Here is a 19,603-nt window from a genome sequence, read left to right on the forward strand (position 1 = left end):
GCAATTTAAGGGAAAACAATCATGGACCCAATTCTCCCATCTTTCACCTTGTGTTGCACATCTCACCAGTGCAATGCAAGTATAAGATTGTATGGCTGCTGTGAGCACATGGAGCATTCTAGTTGGGGGCATTTTCTACCCTCTCTGCACAGGTGTAGTGACAAACCCAGGTGAAAGGCAGGGGAGGATTAGGCCCATCTCCAAAGTGACCCGTTCATTTACATTGATGTGCATTTTAAAACTTTATTCCAAAGCAGACACTCCACTTGTGGCTAGAACCTTTATGCTGTTGCATGGGATGTTTTGCAAGTGGCTCAGGGCAAGGCTGGTATCCTGCACAGCCCACCTGAAGAAGCAGTTGTCTGCGTCTTGGGTTGTCTTTAGAGCTACCCTGCCTCCTCCCCACACACCAAATCAGATTTACACAGCTGTTTGCTCAGATTTTAAAGCATGCTCCCTCTGAAAACATCCAAGCTGTCAGTTTGCTCTCAAAGCAAGTTTCCAGCTTGTAAGTCTTGCCCACACAAGTAGCTGCATTGAAAGGGGGATAGCTTAGTGGATGGGACGTTGCTTAACATGGGGATTCCCCAAACCCTGACCAGAGGCAAATGAACCAGGCAAATTTCAGACAGTAGCTATTATAGCTATGACCATGCCATAGTTACTTTGACATCAAGATTTATGCTCTTCCCCAGCCAGTAAGGCTCAGAGAAGCCATAATGTGACCAAGGGTTGAAGCTTCAAACAAATAATACGTGGCCCAGAAAAGAAAATGTGGGTTAAAATAAGGCTTTGTCTATGCTAGGGAGTGAATACCAGCCCAGCTGCTGGTGTAAGTGCACCAGCACAAACCCCCAGGGCAGTTAAGCAAAGGCACTATTTGCACCAGAGTTTTGCCCTGCTAGTTACAGGGATAAGCTGCCCTGGTGCAGGTTACAGCAGTTTAACCGTATCTGAACTAGGAGACTGCACTGGTGCTGATGGCTGAAATCTGAACATGTCCCCCATTCAGTCAAAGCCTAAATTCTGTTTATCTGCAACCACTGCCTTAGAGTCCCAGCCTCGGGAGCTTCCTCAGGCCTTTTCCTCCTGCACATTAAGGAGGCAGGCTCAGCCAGTCTGGCACCAGAAGCGAGAGCATGTGGCCTTGTGTGACCAATGGCAGCTAGAGTATCAAATAGCCCCTTCCCTAGGAACATTTGCAATCAATCCAAATAAGTGCAGCCCTGTGGGATGCTGAGGTGGCTGGCGTCCCAGTCACTGGGGAATAACTCCAGCAGAAAGGGAGGGTAAACCTGCCCTGGCAGATACTTGCTCAGCTCACACAGGGAGAGAACGAATACAAATGGAGTTTGCCGGTCTGATCTCCACCTCCATCTGCACTGCATTCAGCACACACACTTTATCACAGGAAATCTGACAAGAAGGAAGGCAGCTATTCCCCAGGAGCCCCTCTGGCCTCCTGCTTTCATCAGTGGAATCGCTCTGTCCTAGGGCCAGTTTGAGCTACATCAGATCTGTGACCAAAACAAAAAGGAGCCAGTTCCTTTCTGCATCTTGGAAAAAAAAAAACATGGTGAGAACCAGGGTTCATAGATTCTCCATCTTATCTAGGGAAGGGATTTATTACTCTTCACAGAGCTAGTGCAAAACCCTGCAACAGCTGCAGTGTTCTTCCACAGATGCTAGTGAGGAAGCACCGCTCTTCCCCATCAACCCCATCCTTAGCCTGTAGCCTTGATGGTAGTTGATCACACTTACTGTGGCATCTCATACTAGCTCTCTCTGTCCACAAATACTCTGCCTTTCTCTAATCCCCTCAGAAGCAGCAGCAAAACATCCCTGTCCAACACTAGGCAGCAGCGCTGCTGGCTTCCTTCACCCGCATCACCCAAACACAGTTTCAAACTCACAAATTTAGTCAGAGATTGGAGCCCGGTGCATAATGCAGCCGAGAGACAGGAGAAGGGGCAGAAGGCAGGCGCTTAACTGCAGCCGCTATAGATATTTAATTAAATGTGACTGATAAATTGCTACCCAGGCCATTCAAAACAAAAGTCTGCCTCTCCCAGAGAAGCACATCTCCCCCTATCTCCATGGAGAAAGCTCTCTTTTCATTTTTTCCTCTCAGCATTTGCAGCTCCTGGCAGGGATTTCAAGGCTGCCTGCCTCCTTTTGTCTAGAAATTCCTGCAGTGCCCAGATCATCTTCCTTTCATTCCCCCTCTTTCAGGCAGGTATTAAGCCAAGGAGAGCAACACAAGACTTATTTATTGGCCAGTAAATAAGCTTTTTGCAGGCGCTTCAAGAGTGATAAAAATGAATACCAGCGCAGCACACAGGGGACGTCTAAGGAGGCATCTGGTAAAGGGCTGTCTACCTATGTACCTATCTAGCCCCCATTAACCATCATAGCTGAGAGAGTCACAATCTTTAACGTATTTATCCTCAACACCTCTGTGAAGCAGAGAAAAGTACCATTTTACAGATGGGAAACTGAGGCACACACACTAAGCACACGAGCCTCAAAGGTCTTTAGGTGCCCAACTGCCACTGATTTTATCCCCTTCACGTTCCACGGTCACACAGTAAGTCTGTGGCAGAGCAGGCAACGGAGCCCAGATCTCTGGTGTCTCAGGCTGGTGCCCTAACCCCTGAACCATCATTCCTCTCAGGGCTGGATTTTGAACAAGCCTACAACCACTAGCAGTGATGCTGAGCGTCTCAGCACAGTCTTCAATTACTCTTCTTCCACCCACCCTCGCAAGAGGTCACCGCAGAGCCGTTCCCATTAACAAGTTAAAGTTTCCAAGCATGCATTGCCCCTTCTTAGCTACCCTAAACCCTGCCATAATCACTCTCCGGGCAATGCCCCTGCATAGCATACAAACTGCTCAGCTCCGGTGTTTAGAAGGGGAGGCATCTCTCTGCTGACGTGCCCTCACTTGTTGTGTAGGGAGTTGGTTGGTTTGAATTCTCTGAGCTCTGCCTCTGTTGAATTTGGTCTCTGTTTACCTCATGCTGGGCAGATGAGTTATGTGTTAATTGCTGAAGGGAGGCTGGTGGCAGCTGGAAGTAGAGAAGCAAAGCAGGACACCCGAAGTGCTGAGAGTTGGTCAGGATCACACTGTCTCCAGCTCAAAACCGAGTCCCTGTGATATCTCCACTGTCACGTCACAGAGAAAACAGCCAGCTCCTAATCTCAACCAGCGCCTCCTGCTGCCACCTCTTCAATTCCTGACCCACAGCACAGAAGTTTCCTCCTGTCCGACTCAAGGAACAAAATCTCCCCCTTGTCTGGAAACAAAGTCCTGACAGCATGTCCCACCACAGCTGGCCTTGCTCTCGCCCCAGCTTTCCAGCACAATGCCTTACTCTGACAGCTACCTTCACATCAAAAGCTGCTCTTCTATGTGTATTTCTAGAGGCCACGTAGCCATTGCTGCACCCGCTTCAGGCTCTAAGCATTTGCAAGGAAGCTTTTTCCTGACACTGGATTCCCTTGCCTGCTGCATCCTGTCCATTTACCGTTTTAAGAGGGAATCAATCTGGAGTGTGTTCCACACAACATGCCTCCTCCCCCCATTCACACCAGCATTAGATCTTGCTTCTCACCTCCCTCCACTCTTAGAACACATTGTCGTGTTCCTGTTAGGCAGAGCAGCACACATTCAGTTCTGCCCAGAGCAGCAGAGAGGCTGAGCAGAGCAGATGGACTGTCTGATGTCAACATCTCAGTCAACTCGATTTGCTTCATGCCTCTTCAGCTCTTCCCTGGACCCCATCTCTGCCACCACACCCCACATGGATGCCTGTCTGCCTCCCAGCATAATGCAGGACATTAATTCCTCCTCACCCCTCTAAAATCCATGTTTTCCTGTAACGTCTTTTGAGAAGCAGGAACATAGCTGCAAATTCACTTTGGTGTTCACTATTATACATGAAAATGAAATGGCAAGGCAGCACATTTCATATAAGAAATGCTCTTTCACACACTGCGTATTTCATCTGCAGAACTCACTGTCACAGAACATTGAGACCAAAAAAGTATTAGACATTCATGTAAACAGTAAGGATGTCATGTAGAATAACCATAACTAGCAGAGACATTTATAGAGGGGATAAACCCTCACACTCCAGGGCAGAAGCCAGCCACTACGGGCTTGGGGTTAAGATGAAACTTCCCCGCTATGCATTTTACTTCATAACTGCCCATTTATTGCGGGGGAGGGGGTTGTGTCTTTCCTTGAAGCATCTGGTACCAACAGCTGTATGAGACAGGATACTGGACTAGATGGGCATTGGGCTAACCCTGAGGGATGGGAGATAAGATACTGGCCTGGTTAGACAACAGGTCTGATCCCATATGACAATCCCTATGCTCCCTTTTCAAGTTTCTGCATCTCCTTGCAATTGTGATTAGTGATAGATGCAGGAGAGTGGGTCCTTATGGTCCACGTACCAGAAGGAGTCCATACCTTAGTGCAATTGGCAGCTTTCGGCTCAAGGTCATTCAAGGTCACTAGTTCCCGGAGAAGGCTGCTCTCTTGGTAACCACCCTTCACTCCTCGCAGTTTGAAGTAAGCCTGAGATCGCTGGAGTATCAGCCTGAGGTTCACGGCAAAGCCCGCCATGTCAATGGCAAACGGGCGGTGGGGGTCGAAAACAGTCTTCCAGCCATACACCTTCCCCGCTGCATTCACCTTGGGTGACTCGTAACGCAAGCCGCCCACAAAGGCCACCGGCCACACCGACACCTTCCTGGTGGTGCGCATCTGGGGGCAAGGAGAGAGAAGGGCACAGTGAGTGCGTGTGGTGGGATGGGAGGGGAGCGGACACTCGCTCTGACAGTTGCTAGCGCACACTCAACGTCCAGTCCACACATGCAACATGCAGTGACTCTGGACAGTCCCCAGCAAGACCTCTGCGTGCACTGCAGCACCAGACCTGGATGTTCTGAAGCAGGTAAAGGCCAGTGGACACAGAGAGGCAAGGCAGTATAAATACTGTATACATGAAAGCCAGAAATGCTGGGTTCTGTTCCCAGCTCCACTCCAGGCTCTCTCTGTGACCTTGGCCATGTACTTTAACCTCTGTATGCTTTCATTTGCCCAATTGTATGAGGGGATAAGCCCTGTATTGCAGGGTGGCTAGCAAAGTGCTTTGGAGAGTCTCAGGTAAAGATGCTAGCGAATATGCAGATGCGCAGTTACGCTAATTACTCCCGCTGAGACTTCAGTGTGGCAAAGGCTTCATGCAAGGAACAAAGTAGCAAATAAGAGTTACATCCAAGGTTTTAAAATGTGCTTTTCATCCACAGGCCTCAACGCTTCACAAAGGTGGGTCAGAATCATCGTCCCCATTTACAGATGGGGAAACTGAGACCTGGGGGGGAGGGCAGAGCTTGTCCAGTGTCACATAGTGAGTTAACAGCAGAGCTAGGAAGACAAAATTTCTGGAAACTAAGCTATAGAGGAGAATTAGCATCAAGTGGCATTCAGTGTAGCCTCCATTTTGTGAGTCACCGTTGATGGGAAATGGGAAAACATTTGGAATGAGCTACTACGAACGTGGTTCTCAAATGAGGGCAGTTAAGAAGTCTGGCTACCTAGTAAACGCCAAGCAAATGGGATGAGGTTTTGCAGCGATTTATCCCTGGTCTTGTCTCCACTCTGCTGGCAGGAGCATGCTCCCTCTCCAGCACCTTCTGCTTTTGACCCAGACCCTCAGACGGGATTTCCCAGAGCTAATCTCATGAATGCTATTACAGTGAGAGAGACCTGAAGAGTTGAAGGCACTTGCCCTTTTGCATTACACACATGCTAATGGCACCCCTTATCCACAGAGATTAGTCACCCATGTTTATTGTGCTGCCCCTTTCACTGGCTGCCTGGTGCCTCTTAATGCAAGTAGGTTTCAGGGGGAGGAGGATAGGGTTGTCAACCCTCTAGGATTGTCCTGGAGTCTCCAGGAATTAAAGATATCATGTGATGACACCTCCAGGAATACATCCAACCAAAACTGACAATCCTAGAGGAGAGGAATCCAGAGACAACATCATGCCGGTTAACAAAGGGGCCCTCATGCCTTCTTAATAGGTAGTCATTTCAGGGTACTGCTTGGTGCTGTAGCTAAAACCTGCCACAGAGAAGGAAGTAATGAGGCAGCTGGATTGAAACAGCATTCAGCCTGGGTCTGCCTGCAGTCTTATGTACAAACCTCATTTCCTGGGTTCTTTGCTATAGGATTTAGGACTGTGCCAAATGGCCAAGACAACACTCTGCCCCCTTGACTTCAATACACCAGTTTGTGCAAATGAATGCAAACTAAAACAGAAGACCTCAAGAAAGGGGGAGGAATAGGTGCAGTATATGTACCTCAAACAAGGGATTGTTTGGCATGGCAACTAGTGAATGAGGAGGAAGGGGATCATCGTGTCTTGTACCAAAGAGCTTCCAGGAGTGTAAGGCAACAAATCATCTGAGATCAGTGACTCAGGGGAACTGCACATGTCTACAAGTATCTTCCCGGGGGAAGGGGGGGGGGAGGTTCATAGGGGGTGTAGAACTAGCAGTGAAGGGGTGAAACTAAAAAACAACACTTCTGCTCAGGTTTCCAAAGCCCTTTGCAAATGTTAATCAGGCCTCATGTCATGGCAGTAAAGGAAGTGTTACGATACCCATTTAATAGTGGAGGAGACAGGCAGAGAGGGGTGAAGGAGGGTCCTGTGAGGAAAGCACTGGGTTGAGACTCGAGATGCGGGTTCAGTTCTTGCTTGTGCCAGTCTCCCTGTGTGACCATCGGCAAGTCTCATCATCTGTGCCTCAGTTTCCCTATATATACAATAGGGATAATGACCCTTCCCGCTACCCCCACCAGGATAATTTTGTTAATGTACAAGAAGTGCACAGGGATTGCACTGATGGGGAACAGATAAGCACCTGCACAGATAGCAGTGACTTGCCTTCTTCCAGAGCATCTGTGGCATAGATAAAACTAAAAGCCAGGAGTCCTGGCTCACAGCCCTGCAGCTCTAACCACTTGAGACACTATCTCCCAAATGACATTTAAAACAATAGTGATTTAGGCTGAGTATGAAGAGATGTTTCCTAAGAGCCTCCAAGGGAAGTGGTGGGAGCCTCATTGCCTGGGATATTAAAACTAGACTGAAACATGGTGCAGGGAAGAAGCCCCTCACTGTTTAGAAGGATGGAGGTGCTGATCCTTCCTGTCCTTAAAGTCTCTGGTTCCCTGTGAAGTTATCCCTATGCCCTTGTCAATGTGGTGATGGAACCTAAAGGACCTGTCTTTTCTGGGGCTGATGAAAAGCTGCATTGTTGGGAACATAATCCTGCCTCCCCAAAGGGCACGGACTATCTCATGGGGACACTAAACCCCGAGCTGTAGGCCAGACACAAGGCAAAGACAGGAAGCCTGTTCTGAAGTAACATACACAACCTCCAAACAAATAGAATCCTTCCCTCAGGAACATGGTTGTGCTGGAATAGGGACCATCAAATACACTCCATGCAGACTTCATTCTGAGCTCCCTGGCTTTAGCCATTATCACCCACCCCAGACTCAGAAATGCAGGGCTCGAAGTGACCTTGAGACATCAAGTCCAGTCCCCATGCTGAGGCAGGACCAAGTAAACCTAGACCATCCCTGACAGGTGTTTGGCCAACCTGTTCTTAACAACCTCCAATGACAGGGATTCCACAACCTCCCTTGGAAGCCTATTCCAGCCCTTAACTACCACTCTAGTTAGCAAGTTTTTCCTAATAACTAACCTAAATCTCCCTGGCTCCAAAACAACCCCATTACTTCTTGTGTTACTTTTAGTGGACATGGAGATCAATCAATCACTGTCCTCTTTATAACAGCCCTTAACGTATTGGAAGACTTATGTCCCCCACTTCAGTCTTTTTTGCTCAAGACTAAACTTGCCCAGGTTTTTTTAAAACTTTTCCTCACAGGTCAGGTTTTCTAAATCTTATTATTTTTGATGTTCTCCTCTGGACTCTCGTGACCCTTCACTACAATGAAAGTAGCATCATTGTTGGGTGGTTTAATACACTGTGAATAAAGCCTTTTGAGGTTTGGTTCAGCAGCACCTCTTGAAAAAAAAAAAAAAAGTAATGCCTCCCAATTGAGATTAGGTTAGCCCATCTACAGGCAAGGCCCAGAGGGAGGTACATTACAGATCAGACCAGGTTTGATGCTTATCTTCTGTAACATCTAGATGAGCGTGCATGCACATGTACACACACAAACACGCAGAGCAGACATGACTAGGAAGAGAAATTATGAAAGGACTCGGATAACTCCAGTCCCCTCTCAAAGCCACTTCTGGAAGGAAACAGTGGAAGACATTCAGGCTGTAATTTTAGCCGTCTCCCTGAGCTGAGTCAGAAAATCCTGGGAGCCCATTTGTCTCTGGATGCTGCAAATCAGCAGCCCCGGAGGCGAACACCGCTTGCATGTTTACAGCCTAGGTTTGGTCAACTCAGTGGCAGAATCTGAAGGGTTACGCTCTTCAAAACAAACAAGCAAACAAGTATTGACAAACGCCTGCTTTTCATGCATGTGCGGCAGCCTGGAGAGACAATCGCACAGTGCGTCTCTGAACAAGATGTCTTGCAAGGGCAACCATTGTACTGCCTGACTTTGTTCAGAGAACGTTGAAAGGGCTCTATTCACCCTGAGGGAGGCCATGGATCTATGCAGAGCAGGCTCTTGCCAGAGACAGAATTTAAGTAATAAAGACACTGAGGTGGGGGCAAGCAAACAGTGAGGAAACGAGGGAAAGCCCAGTGATGCCTGAAGTATGATGGTACAAGCCAAATGGAGTGTGATCTGGGGAAGATGCCCTAGGTACAGGGTCAGGGTGAAATTCCCCCATGCAGCATGGGGAAGCATCCAGACCCATCTCTCTCATACACACTCATCTATGCTTAGGCCCAGAGAGACCAATGAAGGTTCCACAGTGGATGCATTTCCAGACAGCACTAATTAAGCAAGAAGCAACCATAGCTTATACTTCTACAGCTTTGCAAAGTGGAGAAAAAGGGGACTGGCGGAGCCAGCCAGATGGCTCTACCCTGAACAGCCAAGGTGATGCCAGGGAGCCTTCCATTTAAGACAATTAAGGGCCTGATCCTGCCAGAGGATCAATTTTCCATGTGGTGCTGCCCTCAATTCCCACAGAAATCAATGAAGCCAACAGTCTAAAGGGGAATAGCCAAGGTCTGCTGGGGGCAGGGAGTTCATACGAGTGGGCAGCATAGACCTGGGGCTGATTGGAAGGACGTGGTAACTGAGGGTCACAATTAGAGCTGGGCATTTTTTTTTTTTTTACTAAAACATCTTATTGTGGCAAAAAATGCAGATTCCACAACAGCGAAATGTTTCATGGATTCACGTCTGTTTCACTGAATTTGTTTCAAACCCACCTCCCAAAAATATTTAAGAAAAAATAGAAACATTTTGTTTTTACATTTTCTAAATGAAACATTTTGAGTCAAAATGACTTCTTGCTGTGAAATCTTGATTTTTTTTTAAAAATGTTAAAAAAATGTTTCAAATCTGGATCAAATTTGTTTTTCAACTTTTTGATTCACCAACATTTTTTTTTTAAATTCAGTTTGCTCCAAAGTGAATTTTTGTTTTTGATTTTTTGATACCACCAGCAAACTGATCAGTTATTCGCCCAGTTCTAGTCACCAAATCCCCCCGAATGGCAGGACCCTCAGAAACACTGATTAAATGAATCCAGGATGATGGGCTCTGGAACTGGCACAAACAGCAATGCCCGGTACCCCCTCCCCATCCATAGACCCTTATCCTAAATGTGGGGTCTATGCTACTTTTCCCATGGTCCCTTTAACATTAGCAAATGTGCCCCATTTTCACTGCCTGGTGCCCGGGCACCAGAGCATGCTGAGAGGTGGTTTAAATGACATTGCTTTAGGGTTGTATTTTACTTAAACTAAGTGGCGATGACAGGCGCTGGGCTCGGGAGAGCACGTAACCGTGTTACCTGCTGGCTGGAGCACGTCACTGACACCAAGTGCCTTGTTACTCTGGGCTGCAAGCAGTGACGTTATAGATGCTCCTGGGTTTGGCCTCCGGGGACTCTGGTCTGCAAGCTCAGGCAGTGGGGACAGAGGGGAGCATAACCCAGCTGAGCAGGCCTTGCTTCCATCTTACCTCCTCGAAGAGCTCCAGGCTGTAGGTGTTATCGTCATCAGCGAAGTAAACAATCCCAGGCTGGCTGCTATTTTTATTAAAGGTCTCTCTCAGCCATCGCAGGGCTAGGTTCCTCTGCATGGTCCCGCGGGGAATCCGGGGGTCCCTCATGTCTCCCCGCAGCTTGTAGTTGCGGGGTGTCTCCACATTGAGGTGGGTGTAGTTCAGCCCCGTGTCCCGCAGCAGCCGGGTGACAAGAGGAGTGCGCCGCTGCGAGTCCTCCACCAGGATCCAGTGCAGGTTGGGCACATGCAAGAGGGTGTTGGCCAGACGCGTCAGTTCCGCCTTTTGCACCGGCCGACTGTAGGTGGGGGTGATGACGTGGATGGTGGGGAGGGTGTCCGACCATGGGGGTGGGCGGGTGTAAACGTACTCTGTCCTCACCACCTCCACAATGTCGCGGTCTGACAGGCAGTACTCCTTAGAGTCCGAGCCTTGGGCCAGATCACGCCTGGAGTCACCACCATCATCTGCACAAAGGCATGAGAGAAAGAGAACACACACAGTCAGTCCTCTTACAGTCTCCTCACCACCACTCCCTCGGAAAAGCCAGCAGGCAGCTTGCTAGCAGGGGAGATCACCCCCTTGGTCTGAGAGCAAAGCTGGAAAACAGAGGCCTTTTGCAAGAAACAAAGAACCCACAAGACAGAGATGCCAGCTGGTGAACTAGCCACATGGGCAAAATTCTGACAGCTCCAGGATAGCAGGAGGGAACTGCTCAGAACAGCAAGCTTTAAGGGCCCAAAGAAACAACAACCGAGTGGGACAAATGGGTATAGAATAACAGATACTCTGACACCGATACAGCACCTTCCAAACCCACAGGATCCCAAAGTACTTTGTATTCCATGCCCCATGGAGCAGCTCCTGCCACCAGGGCAGAACTCTGCAGCTGTGCACGAATGCATAGCAACAGCTCAGGACAGCAAGTGAAGAATACCATAACCAGTGGGAGCTGCAGAGACAATATGGGTCAACAGAATAGAATTGGCGTATGTTGGGATTTGGCCTGGATAACATTGTATCCCATTTATGAGATGTTCCTTAAATCCAGGCCCTGAGCTGAGATCTTGAAATATGTCACCTAGTCACTTCACAAGTGTTCACACAGCTCTGACTAACCTTCCAGGCGGGCCTAGGGTCATATGAGGCAGTCTCTTATGTGGCTGTTCCAAAGTCCTGGTCGCGAATCTTGGAGGGATATATGCAGGACATTACAGATACGAGCACCACCACCACAACTCTTACCAACAGTACGACGAGTACAAACGACCAGGACTTCAGAATCCTTCGCTAAGAATTTCACTCTATATTGGCTCAGACAAGATAAACCTTCACGTGTAGACTTTGCTGATTTCGATTTGTACTTTTCTATAAATTTTGACCGATAGTACCAATGTTTATTTTTAACTTTTTTTCTGATTTTCACCTATTTAAATGTTCATAGTTGCAGGGGTCAGAATAATTATTTAAGGACAGTAGATGTTGAGATTCAAAACAGCAAAGCTTTATAACCGTTAAAATACATATTGTCGGCATTAAATCATAATACACAAAGTAAACATCCTTAAATCAAACGAACAATTTCTCAAGCAGCATTTTTCTTACTTTGCCTGTCTGTAAATTTTGATGATTATGGATGGAAACATTTCGTCCGTGTGTGCACAACAAAATTGACGTTTATCAATAAAAATGAAATCCTTCCAAGTCTACTCATATGTTTGCCATTTCCAGGGAACTGCAGCCCTGCCATCAGTACCATTAAGAGCATAATCTACAATTGCACTAGGGATGATCAAACTGAATGAGAATATCAACACTTATGGTCCAGGATATAGGCCAACCATTGTCTGCAGGGCATGCGATAATAGTGTAATATGGGGTTTTTGACATTTCCCAATAGTGGCTAGTACCAGAGGACAAAAGGATACAGGAGTAGATGAACCATAAGTCTGACCCACTAGAACAATTCCTACATTTTTGGCATATCCTTCTATGTTATTCTGCATCACCCATCAAGCTGGATGCTGGGGTAAACACCACAAGTGACTTAAGACCCAATATGTCAAGTATCTGATCATCCCCAGCTGCAGTGAAAACTGATGGGCGGGTAGGGTGTTCAGTGCCTGCCAGGATCAGGCCCTTTCTAAGATAAACTGCCTCCACTGTGCACAGCCCAGCAGTGTAGAATTCTGAAACACGGGAAGCAATTCACACCCTGAATAAACTGTGAAATGTATTTGATAGCACAGAGGCTGAACATAATTAGAGTGGAACTTGGCCAGGACACATGGGATCATTAGTCATCACCCTGTGGGTCAAAACCTTAGCTTTAAATCCTCTGGCACTTCCACTCCTCACATACCATGCTGGCCAACACTAATTTGCTCTTCTCATCTCTGGCACCTCCCACTCAAGTCTCTCAAAGCTGCTTTACAAATATGAATGGATTTATTCTGACAACACCCTTCTCAGGCAAGCCAATGTCTTCATCCCCATTGCACAGATGGGGAAACTGAGGTACAGAGCATGGAAGCGTTTTGCCCAGGGTGTACCGGTGAGTCAGAAGTCGGACTGGGAAACAAGACCCACTCCCAGTCCTGTGCCACACCCTCAAGGCCGCCCTTCTACCTTGCAGGTCACCGTTCATTCATAGAAGTGTCTCCTCCCTTCCAGGGCACTGAGCTGAGCCTGGAGGGGTGGGGAGACGGGACTCCATTTTCCTTTAATAGCATCAACACACTCGCCTTTCAATTCCAGCATTCTCCTCTTTGTTGCACTGCACTCCTCCAGGCTTGGGGGGCGAGCTCTTGCCCCTCTCGGGAGGGCTGGGGGGCTGGGGGAGGAGACTATAACTTCTCTCAGAGCTCTCCTGAGCCAATTGTGTGGCAGAGTCATACAGAGGCACCCTTCTCTTACAGTTCATCTAGGGGAAGAGGTGAAGCCACTCAAAAGGCCTTGGAGCTGCTGCCAGATTTAAATAGCACATCAGACTACAGGTAGAGAGTAAGGCAAAGCCACACCAAATTGAGAGGGGAGAAGGGGACCTGGTGGACAGTGAGAGGTAAGGGGAAGAGAGTTTAGAGCATGGGCAAGAGATGGGGAAACAGAGCTTAGCTTCCTCCCTACAAATACACCAGTGCTCCTTTCCATCATGGAACCCAGGAGACAGTGGGGCCCAGGGAAAAGGCAGAGAAGGGATACTGGCAAGTGTCCTGGGCGAGGTGGCGTCTTCCCGATGCTGCTTGTGCTCCTTGGACATTGCTACCTCTCTGAAAACAGAGCAAAACTTCACCACCTCAGAACCATCCACCCACATCTGATCTTGGTTACTCCAGACCGGAATTTGATTCTATGGCTTGGGTGCTAGGTAATTTAGAGGCTGCCTCTCTCCTGAAGTTCTGATCCAGATGGGGAGACGAGCAGGAAGTCCTGAGCTCCCTCTCCCCAGGCCCTTGACTCTGGAATGCACTACCCAGCCTCCCGCTTCAAGTCCACTGCTCTTTACCCAGCTTGTTTGGCGGCCCTGGGAGATATTTTCTGTTGCATTTGTCAGCATTGCTTCGGCTACTGTTTTTATTGCAAAATGCGTCATTAACTTCTACAGGATGAACTTCTGCAGGGACCATCAGAAGGGATTTCCTCTTTCCCCTCTAGAGTAGGACACACACGGATGGCTTCCGGTGAGTAAGAGAAACAACCAGTGGTCCACATCTTCTTTCAAGGCTCTGTCTTAGAGACTGTATATTTATGACCACGGGAGCTATCCAGTCCCAGCAGTAAACTGCCCAGCTTCCAAGCCACAGGATCTGAAGCTTAGGAAGAACCCCCCCAAGCTCTGGGCTTTCCCTGTAAGAGAGCAGGGGAGGCTGCTGCCTGAGCATGGTCCACAAGTGGAGATATGAGCATGGTTGTCATGAAAGGGATGGAATGAGACATGGGGATGTGGCATGGGCTGGTCAGTTTCTCTCACCCTTGTGCACTGCAAGCAGCGGAGCAATGGTGCTCTGGTGCCAGACGGTGATTAACAGCGTCCAAGGCAGAACTATCAGCACGATAGCCAGGATGTCTCTTCTCTTCGGCATCTCCAAGACTGACTGGACCCACAGCTCCTCATTACCTGACAGCGAAAACCCCAGAGACAGAACAGCAGAGCACATGGAGAACAGAAATAAATGGGCAAGAAGGAACAAGGACAGAGAGAGAGCAGCAAAGGCGACACGGCTCGCAGGTCTTACCAGCGCTTACAACCCACCCATTGCAGAAGTAGGTTCGGAGATGCGACAGCTGCACAGGCTGGAGGCCACGCAGGGAGTGCTTTCACGGGGTGTTGCCGGAGCCACTGGTGGGAGCTTCAGGGACCCATCAGGAAGGAAGCCTGAAACACAAAGCAAAGGAGAATAGGCAGAGAGAAGCTCTGGGAACAGCTGCCCTTCAGGGAGACACCCTGGTGCTAACAAGCCCTCCCTGGGAGGAAGGAGCCCAAGGAGCTGCCAGGGAGGCAGGAGAAGAGCTGTCTGGGTGTTCAGGGCTTTGCATTTCCAGTGTCCCAGAGCAGCCAAGCAAGCTCCGGCTTGCAAGAAGATAGTGTAGTGCCTCTGAGCCCTCCCCCAGGTGAGAAATGGGCACCCGGGCATGAGCTCTAGGCAAATAGCCGTGTGTATGGATCCCAGAGCATATCCAGCACACAGCCCCTGCCATTGTGGCCTGCATTAGCCTCTTGCTCCCCCGCAGGAGCCCTGCAGCGGTACATCAGCCTCCATGAGCTGTAAACAGCCACATCACATTCTGACCTCTGCAGATTTTCAATCTGCTTTGCTACCGGCAAACTGCAAATGGCCCAAGCAGCAGGGCCCGGTCCGTGAGAAAAAGGCCAACCTTCCCCACCCCCGAATGGTATCTGTTCCCAGCTTTGCACAGAAGAAAGAAATCCATGAGTACCCTAGCCAGTGGGAGGGGACAATAACTAGCCCTTTACGTCTCCAGAGCATCTCTTGTCACTAAGCAAGCCTCCGGAGCCCGCTCGAGGTGCTGCTCCCATTGTACAGGCAGGGAAGCAGAGACCCAGAATGATTAAGTGACTTGCCCGATATGTAAACCAGCGGTAGAGGCAGGCTTAGAATGCAGAAGCTGGCTCCCAGTCCTGTGCTCTAACCACTGAACTGTGCTGCTCTCTGCCAGGTGGAGGGCTTGGCAAAGAATCCAGTGCTACCCCCATCTGATGGGAGATCTTCATTCAAATGCTATTGGGGAGGTTGCTGCAATGACATGGGTTACTCTGCACTCCATGTATCACTATAACAACCCCAGTGCAAATCTCCTAACCCCTCCCACTCCCATTTCTACCACCTGGAGGAACCTATTCCCCAGACTCTGGTCTCCTGTCCTCCTGCAGACTTGCTCTGCATTCATTTCTTCCCTCTCTGAACTGCCAGGACTGGAGTATATTAAGCTGCCACACTGGCTTAGTCTGATTCAATAGAAGCACACACAGGTTTTAAGCAGACTGTATTTTATCTGGGTGTTATCTTGGCAAGCGGTGTACAGCACTTAGCCGGCACACGCAGGCTGGACAGTTTGCAAACACAGAAAGTGGTTTAGTACACTCGTTCCCTGGGGGGGGAAGGAGGGGGGAATGCCTTAGCCAGCCACACAAACCCCTGCATTGCAGGTGACAAGGGGCACCCAGGGAATACCCTGGCCAAAGGCGGGGGAGGATCTGATACAGGGGGTTTTGCACTGGGTTCAGGAAAATAGTTGCCTACTTAGCAAAACCTCTGACTGATTTGTCTTTTTCTCCTTCATTGTACTCTGGAGCCCTCACTTTGCTCACTTCTTAGGTTGAAGGGGAGTCCCCCGTCTCCCCTCCCTCCCCCGCAAACACACACACTGTGCTGGGATATCAGGGTATCTACAGATGCTTATATGAAAGCTATAAACTGCACATCCAAAGATTTCTCATTGGTGGGATACGTGCTATTGTACATTCCAAAGACCTTGTAGGGTCCTCAACAATAGGGTCTGATCTGCAGGTCCATACTGCCCAAGTACCACGCCCTTCTGAGGGCTCATGGCACACACACCAGGCCTCATTCAAGCCTCTTATCACAGGACGCATTCTGTATAATCAGAGTCGCCACCTACCGCGGTAGCAGCTATATTAGGAAAAGGACAGACCCCAACAACTCTCGGGGGGCCTGTGAAGGATCAGGAAAGCTGCAGCCAGTGGTGGAGGATCTCATCTATTGGAACCAAGCTTCCCATTGTCCCATCATCGTAAACTAACAGGAAAAGGTTTTCACAACCCAGTTCCAAGGAGGCGCTTTGTGTGGCCAAACACACTCCTAGTTGCTCCTTCAGCTTAGATTTCTCAGCACCAGAGAGCAGCTTTGTCCAGACAACATACACCAGGGACAAAGGGAGGCTCCTTGCCAGCAAGGATCTCCCTTTCACACAAACAGAGGCTGGCTCCTAAGCCAGACTGGGTCATGGCAGTCCCCCCGTGCACACAGCACCTTGGGGAGATCAAGTCTTATCACAGCTGGCCTCATCCTCTTGCCCTGGTTGTTTCCTGAACACAGGGCAGAGAGCTCTGGGGTCATTTACCCTAAGACCTGCACCCGCTTACATAGCCATAGCATCTGCTCTTCGAAATACAACCTTAAAGTCTCTCCGCGGGATGTATACAATGGACAGCTCTTGTGGCATGCAGCTCTAAAGGGACCGAACTCCTTGCTCAGTAGAGTACCTATGCTGTGAATGCACTGAGAAACAGCTGGTACCATTGGAAAGCGGGAGGAGAAACGGACATGCTAAGGAGCTTCTGAGAGCGGATGTACAGCAGCTGGCAAAAGATCACAATGGATGGCGCACAGAGCATGCTTCTGACCCAGGGCAGGCACCTCAGAATTCAGTGCTCTAGCCTTAGAAGGTGCATCTATATGGAAGCAGGGAGGTGTATTTCCCAGAGCAGGTGGCTCTGCTTGAGCTAGCTGCCCAAGTACGTACCTGGAAGTTAATGAGCTACTAGTGCATGTATGTGTCTACCTGAGCTGGGAATCGCACATCCCAGATGCACTGTGGATGTACCTACAATGCTTTCTCCACTTGCTGCTCCGGAGCCAATTCACCAGCATCCTACCCAAGGACAGACAAACCCTGCAATCCATACAGAGGGCAGGAAAGGGAGTGGGACGCTGTACTGATTTCCCTCCCATTGACACAGAGAAGGAGAGCACGTGCCAGCTATTTCTGCATGGCCTTATTCAGCATTGATTCCCTATAACTGGCTGCAGAGTACTTAACTGCTCCCGTATCAACTGTCTACCACTCCGGCTCTCCAGCTGCCAGAGGTCAATGCAGCCCAGTGGGGATAGCTGGTGGGTTTGGCTTGCCCTCATTCCCCCAATGGCAGCAGAGGGCAGAGAGTTCACAGGCACTCTGCCACGGAAACACTTCCTTCCCTAATAATCCTCAACTCCCTTGGAATCCAGAGCTCCTGTCAAGCCATAAAGGCCTCTGGGACCCCATGCAAATTTAGATAGTCAGTGCCCCTTAGCGGTGTCTAATGTTCTCATCACAAGACCTTTCCTTCCCTGTGAGTTACACTCCTCTTCCTCACAGAGACACGTTTCTAGCATAGGCAGGCCCTTTGTCTGGTGTTAAGCTAGGCAGTCCTGTTTTTGTTAACAGTTCTCCCTGTCCGGTACCAGAATGGTTTTGTCCGGTATCAGAACGTGCTGCTCCACCCCCGCTGGCATGACCTCACACGCACAGTACACAGAGGTCCCCATTTTGCACAGCACCTCACCCCACCCTGCCAGCATGATGTGTGAGGTCACGCCATTCCGGAAGTACCTGGATGTGTCAGCAGCCACCCTATTTTAGCATGGCTGGAACAATAGCTTATGAAACTTTTGGAACTTTATGAAACTATGGAAAGGAGGCTTCTTATATGAGACCAATGATGCTGGCCACAATCATCCACTTGTCCACCCCTCCCCTCAATACCCTCTGTTTTCTCCCATCCTGACCCCCACCATATATGAAAAAACTCCACCCAAATTCATAAAGTTTCTACCTTAGCCTCTTTTAAACCCCGCCCTGAGACCTCTCTCTACTGCAGTGCCAACCAGTCACCTTTGTCTGGCATGAATTAAGGAACCAGGTAGAGCACAGCTGTTTTCCTACTCAACTGTTCATTTCATCAGTACCTCACTCCCAAATCATCCTCACCTCGTTTGTCTGTTTTGCCCACCTGCTGCCTCCCATCTGAAACCTAGATTGCTCGCTCTCAGGAGTGGATACTCTCTTCCTTGGTCTCTTGTCAGGACAGTACCTGCCACAATGGGGCCCTGATCCTTGATTGAGATTCCTAGGCACCACCACAATAATAATGGGACTGCAGGCTGAAAAGGGCATAACAGGACCAGAGGATAGTGAAGAAATGGTCAACCTAGAATCGGATAGCCGCAGAGCAAGGAGAATGCACCACTGCTCTGGTTGGGTAGCTAGATCTAGCGAAGGGCACCTCTGGTCCAGCCTTACTGTGAAAAATGAAGAGAAAATATTGCTCTTTGGGTTTTTGAAAACAAACAAAACAAATATTCAACTCAGAACAAAACAAAAAAATTGCCCTTTTTTTTTTTTTTGCAAAAAATTTCTTTTAGGCTGAAAAGCCTCTCTTTCCCAGAACTGCATTTTGATTCACTGCAAGCATGACTATGACACACAGTGGAGTAGTTCTTATTCCATCCAGTAGGGAGCAGCAGTGCACAGTCAGTACATTTCAATACTGAAGGATAAACAAACACTGAAAGAATTTTTTTTTTTTTTAATATTGAGTTTACCTGACATCAGTTGTGTCACTTGTTAACTTTTGAAACAAGGCTGCTTTGATTTGCAATCTGGGTTATAGTCAGTTTCACCATCCCTTTTTCATGCACAGTCCTCATGCTGTTGTGTTTGGGTTTCCTGGTTTGCATGGAGGAATGTTTATAGGAAATTAATATAAAAACATTTTAACTGAATTTATGTAAATATTCAAATTACTTATTGCTGCAAGACATCAGTGAAACCAAGAGCTTGGCAGGACTGAAAAACTGACTGGATATTTATCTGGATAACAGGATGAGCCAGAATTACAATAATACAGATCTTTAAAAACAAAAACAAACAACTTTGAAAGTGATACAATCCATCAGGGCATGAACCAAATGTTCAACAACTAGGAGTCAGAAAGGAACTTGCCCTGGGGTCAGGTTACCCCATAAGTGACATTGCAGGGTTCTGGCCACCGTTACAGACAGGATTTTGGCCCAGAAGGTACACCGTACAGTGCTAGCCACTATATTCCA

At 48.6% G+C, this 19,603-nt stretch overlaps 1 protein-coding gene across 12 annotated transcripts in view; it reads right to left on the reverse strand.

Moving 5' to 3' along the window:
* B3GAT1 (beta-1,3-glucuronyltransferase 1) overlaps window positions 1-19,603 on the reverse strand; it is a 90,025-nt gene that overhangs the window by 6,599 nt on the left and 63,823 nt on the right. For 7 of the 12 annotated variants that reach the window (XR_010593258.1, XM_042851927.2, XM_065570352.1 and 4 more), the window contains 4 exons: window positions 14,503-14,625; window positions 14,221-14,367; window positions 10,209-10,717; window positions 4,478-4,774 (listed from right to left, as the gene is read on the reverse strand). Coding sequence is in view for 11 of the 12 variants with exons in the window: in XM_042851927.2 (XP_042707861.1) it covers window positions 4,478-4,774; window positions 10,209-10,717; window positions 14,221-14,367; window positions 14,503-14,506 (957 nt within the window). In the remaining variant the exon portion in view is untranslated. Of the gene's footprint in view, window positions 1-4,225; window positions 4,775-10,208; window positions 10,718-14,220; window positions 14,368-14,485; window positions 14,987-19,603 lie in introns of those variants that run through there. The other 5 variants (XM_008164563.4, XM_065570355.1, XM_065570356.1 and 2 more) reach the window with 3 other exon arrangements.

The sequence above is a fragment of the Chrysemys picta genome, chromosome 16 (assembly GCF_011386835.1).
Source record: "Chrysemys picta bellii isolate R12L10 chromosome 16, ASM1138683v2, whole genome shotgun sequence".
Taxonomy (NCBI): domain Eukaryota; kingdom Metazoa; phylum Chordata; order Testudines; family Emydidae; genus Chrysemys; species Chrysemys picta.